Source organism: Podarcis filfolensis, assembly GCF_964270895.1.
Source record: "Podarcis filfolensis genome assembly, chromosome: 2".
Classification (NCBI taxonomy): domain Eukaryota; kingdom Metazoa; phylum Chordata; class Lepidosauria; order Squamata; family Lacertidae; genus Podarcis; species Podarcis filfolensis.
In genome coordinates this window covers 90,490,470-90,502,272 of record NC_139605.1, presented here as the reverse complement: position 1 = coordinate 90,502,272, position 11,803 = coordinate 90,490,470, and the positions used below count along the sequence as shown (strand labels likewise).

General features: G+C 45.1%; 1 protein-coding gene across 8 annotated transcripts in view; it reads right to left on the bottom strand.

The window, feature by feature from the left end:
- GGA3 (golgi associated, gamma adaptin ear containing, ARF binding protein 3) overlaps positions 1–11,803 on the bottom strand; it is a 29,945-nt gene that overhangs the window by 3,166 nt on the left and 14,976 nt on the right. For all 8 annotated transcript variants that reach the window (XM_083598142.1, XM_083598144.1, XM_083598148.1 and 5 more), the window contains 9 exons: positions 10,480–10,617; positions 9,173–9,254; positions 8,458–8,574; positions 5,793–6,071; positions 4,586–4,653; positions 3,606–3,895; positions 2,441–2,706; positions 1,347–1,516; positions 787–897 (listed from right to left, as the gene is read on the bottom strand). In XM_083598142.1, coding sequence (XP_083454268.1) covers positions 787–897; positions 1,347–1,516; positions 2,441–2,706; positions 3,606–3,895; positions 4,586–4,653; positions 5,793–6,071; positions 8,458–8,574; positions 9,173–9,254; positions 10,480–10,617 — 1,521 coding nt within the window. The remainder of the gene's footprint in view (positions 1–786; positions 898–1,346; positions 1,517–2,440; positions 2,707–3,605; positions 3,896–4,585; positions 4,654–5,792; positions 6,072–8,457; positions 8,575–9,172; positions 9,255–10,479; positions 10,618–11,803) is intronic.

The window sequence follows — 11,803 nt, the reverse complement described above, 5'->3', positions numbered from 1 at the left end:
ATATTCCCTAAGTGTGGCAGTAGGCAGAAAAGAAATCTGATGATACAACAGAATTGTACAGAATTGTACAGATGATACAGAATTGTAGAGAGAGATACAGTAGTACCTCGTTTTGTGACGGATCCGTTCTGGAGCCCCGGTTGCTGGCCAAAAAGGACGCTAGACAAAGTGCCGCTTCTGCGCATAGTGCGATTTAGCGCTTCTGCGCGAATGGCGAACCCAGAAGTAACCTGTTCCAGTACTTTATGGGTTTGCCGCAGACGTTCAACGGAACAGGCGCTCGACGAGGCGGACGCTAGACGAGGTACCACTGTATGTGTCTCTCCATCTTACAAGTAGAACCATAGCTCTAATTCTCAGACTATGGACTGTGCAACACAGCTGTTTCAAGGAAGATGTAAGATGTGCACCAGTCTTTCCCCCTTTGAGAGTCACAAATGAATAGTGACTTCTGCTTGTGCAGTGGGACCATGCCCCCCCTCTCCTGCACACACCCTACATTCCCCAAAATTGGCAAGGGGGGAACCCCCAGAAAAGTACACGGGGAAGAGGAGAACTGCCTGCCTGGCAGACTGAAATGCTTTGCCTGAGGAACCTTAGTATGATGTTGAATTCCTCCTTTCAGATCAGTAACATCCTAGATTCTAGAAAACAGCACTTTTATCTTCCACCAAGCTCAAGACGACCATGAGCAGAAACCTAACATTTGATCTAAATGTAGAAAAATGATGGCAATATTCCTTTTCTAAGAAAAGGTGGAGAAATTGTGAATGCAAGTCTTCTCACCTTCCTCGGATTTGCCAGCAACATGACCTGGGTGATAGCAGCTGGTGGCTGGATGGGATTGAATGGAGCTAGCTCTGTCCCCGAAGGCGGCTGCAACTTCACTTTCATGGACTGTGGATTAAAAAGCAAAGGAGAAAATCTTAATAGTCACGTTGCATCACTGAACACAAATATATTAAGGGAAGTGGGTGTGTTTACTGAGCACTGACTAAACCATAAAAGCAAATATTTGTCTAGTGGACTTAACCGGATGGAGACACTAACTGACACCTTAATTCTAAACTCATTACATGGATGCAAGCCCCATGGATTCGGTGGAATTTTATTCCAGCCAAAGATGCTTAGGGCTGAGGCCTAAGACAGTAGCTTGCAACAACTATCCTGTAATGTTGCAGCAGATAAAATATGCTTCTCGATAGAATCAGCTGGAAAGTAAGTCTGGTCCCAACCGCCTGACCCAGCAGGATTTGCCTGGATGAGCAGCTCTTGATCTCTCCTCCAGCAAGAAGAGGATGCTGGTCTCTTCCCCTATTGGTGCTTGAGAACGGCCATCTTGGTACCTTTGGCACTGCTGCTTGTAGCACAATGTTCTTGATAGGAAGGGGTGCTGTGTTTAACATCGAAACCACCACTACCAACACATCGGGCCGGCCGGGGGGGCACTCCTTGGCAAAATGCAGGAGGATGCGCAAACCGTTCTTGTCATAAGCCGTCACAGGAAGAGCGCTGCCTGCAAGGGGGAGAAGGTGCTTACATGACACAACAATGCAAGTGAAATCTTGGGAGGGCACCGGGTTATGCTTGGAATGCTGGGAGCTGTGTTAAGAGAATCTGCAAAGCCTCTATTCTGAACAAAAGTGTCATCTCTAAAGCGGATGCTGATGAGATGGTCCCTAAAAGTAGGTGCAAAAACCTCTTGACTTTCAAAATCTGTTTGGGCAGATTTTGCCCCAGAGAGAAATAAGTCTGCTCCAGATACACCAGTGTCCCTGAAAGGTTAATTATACACCTTCCTTAGATGTGATCCTTGTTCCAGCTTGGATTGTATTCTGGCAGGAAACCTGGGATATTGCACTGTAGTCTAACCCACACATCCTACTAATACCACTAGAAGATAGGAAGCAACTTGAGGCAAATGTGAAGATGTACTAGGTGAGACCAACACAGCTGGAGGCTCACAGGCTCCCCATCCCTGCTTGAAGCAAATACTGGCTAGCAGCTTTCAAAGCTTTTCCTTTCAACCATAAGATCGTTGTCACACTAAAAGCATGATGCTTCTCCTTGAGGGAGGGGGCCTAATAGGGAGTGGAATGGAGCCGTGCAGAGTTCCCAAACCCCTCTCCCTCTACACCCCCAAAAGACTTCAGGACAATAGTTTGTAAAAAAATTATTCCTAACTCTCCAAATTATGAAAATAAGGAGGCTTTGATTGATTAACTGATTGAATTTATATTCCGCCTTATACCTGAAGGCCTTAGGGCGGCTCACAGAACAAAACCAAAACACAAAACCACAAACTATATAATCAAAATAAAAACAACAACCCAATAACTCCCCCCCAACCCCCCAGATTTTAAAAGGGCATGAACTAAATGAACTGAAACATGCAATCCAGTATCAGCAGTAAGCAATAAAAAATATTTGTGATGCCTACTTGGCTTGATGGACTCCAGTGGGACGTGAACGTTGCCCAGGGAGATCTCGGGTCCTTTCAGAGGACTTCCTTGCTGCTGGAAGGAGGCTGGCTGGAAGAGGGGGCTTCCTGACCCGACTGGGCAGCTGCCTGGGTATGGAAGTGGAGGGACTACTGGAGCTGCAATGGGCAGCCCTGAAGTGGATGTAAGAGGTGCAGCAGCAGCCGTGGGCAATGCAACTCCACCAGGGAACACAGAGGTGCCTAGGTTTGCTTGAGCTGAAGGTCTGGAATGGAGCAGAAAACAGATGCAGGTTAAAAAAGAAAATGAATGCAAAGAAACATATTGAATGTCTCTGGTACCTAGTCTGCACCTACCCCCCCCCCCGCCCGCTCTGTATAAAGCACTTGGTGTGAGCATGTGTAACTGCTCCCTCCTACAAATAGCAATTGTCCTTTGAAAAGCCAGTGTTGCCCACCACTGCCTGGTTCTGTGCCCTGCAGATTGATGGGGCTGAATGAAGAAATGAATGCATTCTGCATTAACATGGGGAGGCAGAGTACCTGCCTGCCAAAATCCCTCTTAAGTAAAATCTCCAGCAGCATGACAGTGAGATACCACAAATGATGTCCATGTGGGGCAGGTACTTGGCTCAGTCAAAAAGTGTTTGCTGGCCCCACCAGTCAACCGATAGCAAAGCCCTGTGCAAAGTTACTCACATGGCTATTGGGCCTCTCACTTCTTTGCCTTGCAAGACCCAGCCATCAGCTCATCAGTTGCGGTTTGTGGACTGTAACTTTGCTGGCATGGCTGCATTTCAAACACAGCAGGTGAAAGGCAAAGTCATTGTGCTCTCAGGTGACCGAGAGGTGGGCAGCCCTGGGGCGTGGGGGAAGATAGTGATCTGGCCAATTGGCCAGATACGGTTACCTGCTCCTGAGGTATAAGAGGTGTGCAAATCTGCCCCGGGGCAGAAGCATCCCTTCATTCAGTCTGCCCTTGATGTACAGCAAAGGCAGAGAATCTGCAACTCTTCCCATGTTAAGATTACAGGTCCCATCATCCCTGACCACTGGCCATACTTGCCGGGACCAATGGAAACTGAAGTCCCACCTAAGAGTCGGGGAGGAAAATCTGATTCATAGCAGCAATTCTTTCCAAGCAGAAAGGAGGAGAAAACCTTACCCTTTGCTCTCGTCCAGATGTCCTATGGGATCCATGTTGTGCAGATCACCACTTCCCATAGCAGAGCCCAGGTACCCAGGGGCACCTGACATTGCATTGGACGGTCCCAGTGGTGCCGCAGCAGAGAATATGAAAGGGGCTGAGGTAGGGGCAGGCTGCGGGGCTGTGAATGTGGAGGCAAGAGAGGCTGACGTTCTACCCGTGGGCTGTGACAGGGCAGGGAGAAGAGGTGAGTTACAGGCAACGGAAGCTGGTTTTGGGTTCAAGAAGTCCAGATCGACTGGTTCATTCTGCAACGGAGGAAACAAGTGAAAAACGGTGCTTTGCAACACACTGATAAATGTTTAACTTTCCTCCTGTTGTTATTCTCACTTGCTGTATTTTACTATTTAGCAGACACACAATGACCGTTAATTCAGAATTAAAAAAAACACACCACAATTTAAAATCAGAAAGTCAACAAAAATGTGGCCGAGACATATAAAAATGTGTCAAGTAAATGCTGGAAATGTAAGCAGATAGAAGGGTTGTTCCTCCATCTGTGGTGGACGTGTAAAAAATCGAAAGGCTTTTGGGAAATGATAGCTGGTGAAGGCAATAAGGTATTAGCGTAACTGGTATAATGCAAGCATAATAATGAAAGTGGGGTGGGGTGGGGGTGGCATGCCCTAAAAGGGAGTGAGAACTTAAGGCCAGAAGCAGGACAGATCACAAAAGTCACCACCTCATTTCAGTCTAAGAAAAGCTGTTGAAGGTGTGTGTTGGGGAAAAAAGGGAAGCTGATTTCTCCCACTGGGAAAGGCAGGCTGGTCTTTATTGGTACAGTACATCCCCTCATGACATTACAAGCTAGAAAATGAAAGTAATGTTCAGCCCGGGACAGATTAACATGCATTACCAATCCTCTGGCTCACAGACCTTCAAAAAAGGATAAGATCTTGGGAGGGCAAAATTATTCACACTGACAAAGTGCAAAGTACCTGGAACATGTTCCATTGGCTGCTCTCAGGAGCTTCTTTTGCTGCAGTGGGAGCCGGGTCATTCAGGCCTAAGCACAAAATGACATTTTAGGGAACAAAAGGAACGGGCAAGCAAAACGTGTAAATAAGGGAACAATCTCAGCTGAACCAACATTTAACTATTCAACGGATTGAAATGGGATACCTGAGTGCAACTCCACCCTTCATATGGTCACTTCTGAACTTTGCTCCATTCTGACTGCAAGGCAGATTGAATTTATTATGTAACAAGCCAGCGGTAAGCAAGCTCTGCATTCTATAGTCATTCATTCATTCATTCATAGTACCAGCACTTTTTTAAAGGAGGTACTCAAGGGTACACAGTACCGGCACCTCTTTTTGTTGTTAAAAAGTGTGGCATTTACTGTAACAACTTCATGGTGAGGGCCGGCACCTCTTTTTCTAGAGGGGAAAGCACTGCTTAGTACTTAACACGCCTCCTTTCAAGGCAAAGCCCTCCCAAGGCGGCATTCAAAAGATAATTAGGCGTATACTCTGCTTCCTGAACATAGCAGAGCTAAATCTAGGCAACATGGTGTCTGGATGTTCCTGCTTTCCCTTCTGGCGGCCTCACCAATAGCAGCTGGCAGTAAAGAGGGGTGTGAGGCACTATGGAGGGGTGTCCAACTTCTGCAACTTCTCAGATGGTGCTCTTTCTCCTATTCAGTGGCATCTCCAGAACAGGTAAGGTTAAATAATCTGGTGATTATCTAATGTTTATTAGATGGATTTCCCCTAAATTGATTTCTGAACTTTGAATTTTATTGTTATTCATGTTTTTATACTGTATTTTATGCTGCTTTTACAATTAAGTATTTTAAATTTGTTGTTAGCTGCCCTGAGCCCGGTTTTTGAACCGGGAAGGGCGGGGTATAAATAAAAAATTATTATAATTTATTATGGACATGCCACTCTCTGTAGCTCTCAGTGATAACCCAGTCCAGTAAATTCAAGTGGAGGGACTTTTTTTATTTCTTACTGAGGAGGTGTGGCGGGGGGCGTTTTCTGAACAACAGACACTCAGCAAAAATACCGGCAAACCTGTGTGCAGCAGCTACTTAGCAGTGCCTCCCACCCAAGCCCTTAGGAAAAGGCGAAAGATTTGTATGATCTGAAGAGAAGCCAGAAACCTTCCACAGCCAGTGCACCCAAACCGCACCTGCCTTACCTAAGCATAGCAGTTCCTCATCAAGCAAGGAGATGGAATTGGCCGAGCTCGTCAAGAGAGCAGAAGTGGCTTCTGCCTGGCTTGACGAACGACTCCGGGAGTGACCGATGGTCTGAGGGGGAGGTGGTAGGATGGGGATTTCTGACGAGGCTGGAGCTGGAGTTAATGTCGGTGCTGGTGTCAACGTCGTTGGGGGAATCGGTGGTGGCGGAGGCGTACTAGAAATGTCCAGTCCCGCCAAGTCAATGAGTGTACTGATGTTAACGGAAGAATCACTTCCTACAGTGATGAGGAGAGAACATAAAATATGGCATGGGATGCATACAAACAATATAACATATTATCCTAACCAAGGAGGGCAGTGGTGGTGAAAATGCCTAGATGCTGCTGAGAATAGCATCGGTTTTCAAATTCTCCAGGCTATGCCTCCTGTAGTAAACCTTCAAACATGAACTGCCGGTCCCTCAAGCTTCCATGAGTGTGCACACCATTATCCTCAAGATCCCCAGGTCCTAAAAAGCAGCCACTTTCCCCCAAATTTCTTGACCGGCACCCTCGCACAGTGTTCAAGTAGACACAATGGACAACACCCAATGATGTCCAACTCCTTCCTTAACAGAAACCTACTTGTACAATGGGATGTCAGATTCCTGCTCTCCAGAGTGGATTTTTGAGGCAGAGGGAGGAGAAGCTAGAAGCCTCATTGTGTTGAGTGGCCATCTCACCCAAGGGGCCAGGTTTCATTTCTGAGAAACTGCTGTACCAGGGCAGAATGTATTATGAGTTCTTTATGTAGGTGAAGGACACCTGGATGGTTAGTCCAGGACTCTACCCAAAGCGGGTTACAATATTATTATTATTTTTAAAAAGAAAGGACACTAAAGAGACAAAAAAGGAAGGGGAGGGACATGGAAGCAGGGGAAACACACTCAGACTTTATTAAAGTATGCCTCTCTGTGTAAAAAAAGAAACAGACTTCCCCTAATTTCATTAAGACTTTTGGCTGCATTCAGCTCTTTCCATTGATAGTATGAACTGAGAACTCTTGGCCATTTCCTGGGCAATTTCTTCTCTCTCTAATCTTAAAGAAATTTATTGATTGATAATACTGCGATAAACCCCCATATTGTGATGTAGAACAACAGGGCCACCTGGGATTCTTACCCCCTGCAGTTAACCCTAAATGGTGAGCTATTCTCCTGCATTGTCTCTGAATATATATGCTCCACTTAAGCCCTTCTAAACAATGGCCTGACTGGTCTGAACTGGCCAGGCCTTTTGTAATGTAAGTTCAGAATAGTTAGGGAGGCTCTTGGCAATTTTCTGGTTAAGAGATTGCTGACATCAGAGATGGGGCTTATTTTTCAGCTGGAGCCAAACAATGATCCCCATTAGAAAGGAGGCAGCTTTTACCTGGCTCAGATTCCCATGTGAGCGTTTACTCTCAATCTTTGTCTTCCTGGAAACCTGATCAGGAATGCAAAGATGCTCCCTCTTAGAACCTCTCAGCTAATCAATGTCTGTTAGGCAACAACTAAACACCAACTTAGCATCACCTGTAGCTTTCTGCATTTAATTTCCTTCTGGCCACACTGTTGACAGCTCCCCCCCCCAACCCCCATATGTTTATAACTCAGGATAGCATTTCATGAATCTTCAATGGGGATTTAGTGCAGCTGGGGGGCCCTCTTTCAGCTAGCCCCTTTGAAGGTGCACTTTCGCAGACAGAATGTTTTTGAAGTGGCTCACCTTGAGCCTTGCTTTGTCTGTTTGCAGGTGCAGTTTGAATCCAAACAGGCCTCCAAATGAACTTCAAAGGGGCTTGCTGTTAACTGCTAATCAGCTGGCATCATAATGATGTCAGGTGACTGACAGCTGGGCAACCGTGCCCACCTGTCAAAGTTAGCCTGCAGAGGGTGGAAGTCAGAATCCAACTCCCTGCCCCTGTTGTAAGTCAATGGTTTCACTCTGGAATCCTTTGTTCAAGAAAGGCCACTTGACAATCATGAACAGAACGTCCTCGGAAGCTGAAATGTTCTCCCTCTCCCCTCTGAATATTTGCCCTTTCTGGTGCCAGTTTTGCACCCACTTTTTCTTTTGCATATCTATACCCATAAATCATTTCTGGGTATATGTGTCAGTGTTAATCTTGGAAGCAGACCTGTGGAGCTCCTCTATGAAAAACCACTTTCATTGCAGCTGGCCCTGTACAGAGGGATCTTGAAGGAGCAAAACATATCCATGCTGAGATATCCTGATTCCACTCCCACCCACTGCTTCAAAGCACACTGTATGTATCATATAAGCAGATTGAATCATCTTAGAATTGCCATTTCTCTAGGATATCCCTGTCTTGTCTAAAATAGCGTGATCAGATAGTTGTAAGAAGACACCAGCATCCTTTTCGGAGGCTTAAAGACAATTGTGTTGCCATTGAACCGGGGCTAAAAGTCTCTGCTAAATTCTTCACCTTGGGATTTGATTACGGTGAGCAGCAATCCAGAAAGGAAGAGTTGTTATTTGTAAAAAGACTTAACAATTTAGAACAAGGGATTAGGAAGTACTTCTATATTGTAAGTGACATATAATTTTAAGATTATACAAAAGCTGGGAAACATGATATTTCATAGAAGGGCCGGTGTTGCTCCTGAAAAATATGACTCACCATCTGTTGGAGGCAGCCCAGGAATATCCACTTCACCATTGACGACTTGCCCCTCAATAATTCTTTTATAGGAATTTATTACGCGTGATAAGTTGTCACTAGCCTGCAGGATGTCGCCTGTAACGGAGACACAAACAGTAAACGACCAATGTAAATAACTTCATCTTCAGCAATGCTTTCTCAGGCTAGGAACGGGACCAGCTCATTTGATTTCATTCATTTCCACGACAAAGAAATCCACCAACCCCTAACAGCACTGCCTTTGTAGGTGCTGCGGTTATATGCTTCTCTGGCTTTTGCCACATCCATTTCTGCTATCAATATTTAGGATTTATGTACACGAAGGAAGATTTGGTGGTTGGGGGAGGGCCATAGCTCTGTGGCACAGCCCTGGCTTTCCATGCAGTAGATATCTGGCTCAATTCCCAGCATCTCCAGGTACGTCAGAGAGAGACTCCTGCCTGAAACTTTGAAGAGCTGCTGCCAGCCAGTGTAGACAATATTGATACAGATGGACCAGTGGTCTTACTCTGTATAAGGCAGCTTCCTATGATATATATCTGATATTCTATCCAACACCTCTGACTTACCTATATGGATTATAGATTCTTTTCAGCTGACATTATACATAATATCCAGGCTTTTAACCACCTATTAAGGCAAAAGCATGTCCCAGTTTACCTCCGGTCCTGCAAAGAAAAACTTATCGTTTTACCCAGAGTGCTGTCATTATCCTCTGTCTCGCTGGCCAGTTTGAATAACGTCCGCCTCTTGGTTTCACATCTGTCATAGAGCTCCTGGGGAAGGGTGGGGAGAAGGTGAGAGATAGGGGCCAATGAGTCAAAATGGACATGTGCAAGCCTTTGTACTGAAACCTCATTTACTTATGCACAAAAGCCAAGGCATCACCACTGCAAAGGCTTGACACAAGATTTCGATACAATATTGGTGGTCCAAGACGTGGACACTTGCGCTAACAGAAAAATTGATGCAGAGACATTGAGTCACAAGGAGTGAAAGCAAAAGAGACATATTTGCCAACACTTTTAAACTTATGTAGCGGGTCAGAGGTGCTGTGCAGACACCGCTCACTCAGAAGAACTTCTAATTGGCATTATTACTGAGACACCTTTTCTCTTGAATTGCTTCTGGTGCCTGAAGAGCAGTCGGTGTTACCTGAGTGTAAACGACTGCCTCTGGCTATTCCTCTTTCATGTTGGTGATAGATGTGCACTGTATTGTTATAGTTATGTATTTTGGGTTGTTGTTTTTAATGTAATTAACGTACCCCAAGGTTGTATACCTGGAAATATCTTGAAAATAACCAGTAATCATTAAAAGTCTCGTTTGTTTTCCTCGATTGCCTTCTCCTTAGCTGAGTGATGCTGTCAGTTTGCATTTCTTAGTGCAGAAAGTATTGATCTGATGTGTAGAGATTTTTCTTATTCTAATTCATTCAAGAGGTTTCTGGAAGCTTCTCTGTATGAAAGAAGCTTCATGATTGTTTGGGGTATAGAGAAGATGAGTACAGCTGGCTTGAACTGGTTCTTTTATCTTTTCCAATTAAGATCTTGTTGACTATAAATATAAGCCAGAAGGAGACTGGGTTTTACTTTCACTTTCTCTCTCCTTTGTTCTGGTGTCCTGTTCTGTATGCTATAGTGTTAAGGTTTAGTCTTATTATACGTTTTTGTAAATTTTATTGTAAGTGCTGCAAATCAATTTTTATGGACTGTGCCAACCCTGAATGTACTGGATTTGTGACCATTATGCTCATTTGCCTTCAGTAGAAGTAAATCTCCACTGGGATGAAGTACAATTGCCTCTGGTCTATTGTCTGGAAACTCTGCTATGTGTTTAAGTTTTTTCCTCCCCAGAAGAAACTGGGGCGACAGGTGCCTGCACCTATTTTTGCAGGGGAAGCTGGGCTATAAAATTCCTTCATGTTGGGAGATGGAAGTCAAAAGAAAATCAGAGGGTAACAAGCACTCAAGGTTCTACCAGCAGAGAACTCACACTCACCTTCATCAGCTCTTTGTCAGCCTCCGAAGAGTCTTCTTTGCTGTAGTGAACCAGCATCTCGTTCAACAGCTTCACATTGTTGTTCACCTCCTCCAACGTGTGCATGCGCTTTGTGACTTTCTGTATGCGTGCCTCATCCTTCAAATTTTAAAGCAAAAGAGGTAATATGAGTCTTTCCTTTGTTCTTCCGCTACTGTCCAGGACAAGGTGGCTTGAAGAATCCAGAAGTCTGGTTACTTATCACCAGTGGTTACAGAATTCTGTCTACAGAGCCCCTACCTTCTGCTATCAAAATAGTCCTGAAGCTTTGACTTCTGGGGATACATTTGCAAAACAGGCAACTCTCAATCCATAGTAATAAGACCCCCACCCCACCCCACTCCTTTATTCAGTGGGATTTACTCCTAGGTATGTTTGCACAAAATTAGGTAAAATGGTAGGAGCAAATTATATATTGAACTAGAGGGGGAAAGGGATACATAGATCATGGGGAGAAACAGGAAGCCATGCGAAATGAAGTGAGGATGACCAAACGAGCAGGAGAACAAAGCTCTTGTAACTGGAATCGTTGCCTAGAAGAGGGAAGTTTTGGCAGGTGCAACTCACTTTGCAGGAGTGAGAAAAGGTACACTTGCCCACATTATCTCTTCCAGGCAGCCATTAAAGGCACAGGTGCTCTTGTCCTTCTTTGCATCTGGTCTCCGCAAGAGAAGCCTTTTAACCCCGAACAACCAGACAGCTCCTCGCCACTTCTGCTCCCTGAGCCTTTCAGAAATGCTGCATGTCTATTTTCAAAGCAGCTTTCATGCTTTTCTTTGGGGGGGAAATGCAAAAGGCCAACGTAAGATCAGAGGAAATCAGAGACAGGAATGCCATACCCAACAAAGACAAGGACAGCCTATGGCACTAGAGGAAAAGGGAACTTCTGTCCTTGCAACTTGCACCCCAAACCCAATTCTAAACACAGCTGAGTTAGGCATGCCTAAGCCCACCAATTTCAATGGATGGAAGCACACTTAGCTCTGCACAGCGTAGGGCTGTGACTGGGAGGATGAGTAGGAAAAGGACTAGGGCATCGGCAGCTATCAGTAACCCCAAGGAATACCAGGCAAAGTGGGGCTATAAATCACTGAGCAGCTTTTCTTAGTTTACTATGCAAACTCTAATTGCAGCATCAAACCTGGGTAAGAACTTGGGTTTCGCTCAGGAAGGAAACCAGAGCATTGTTTACAGACAGCACAGATATTCAGGTCTTCTGACATTATAGCAGCCCAATGGTACGGCTCAAATATTCTAAAAACGCTTAAAATTACAAAACAAGCCC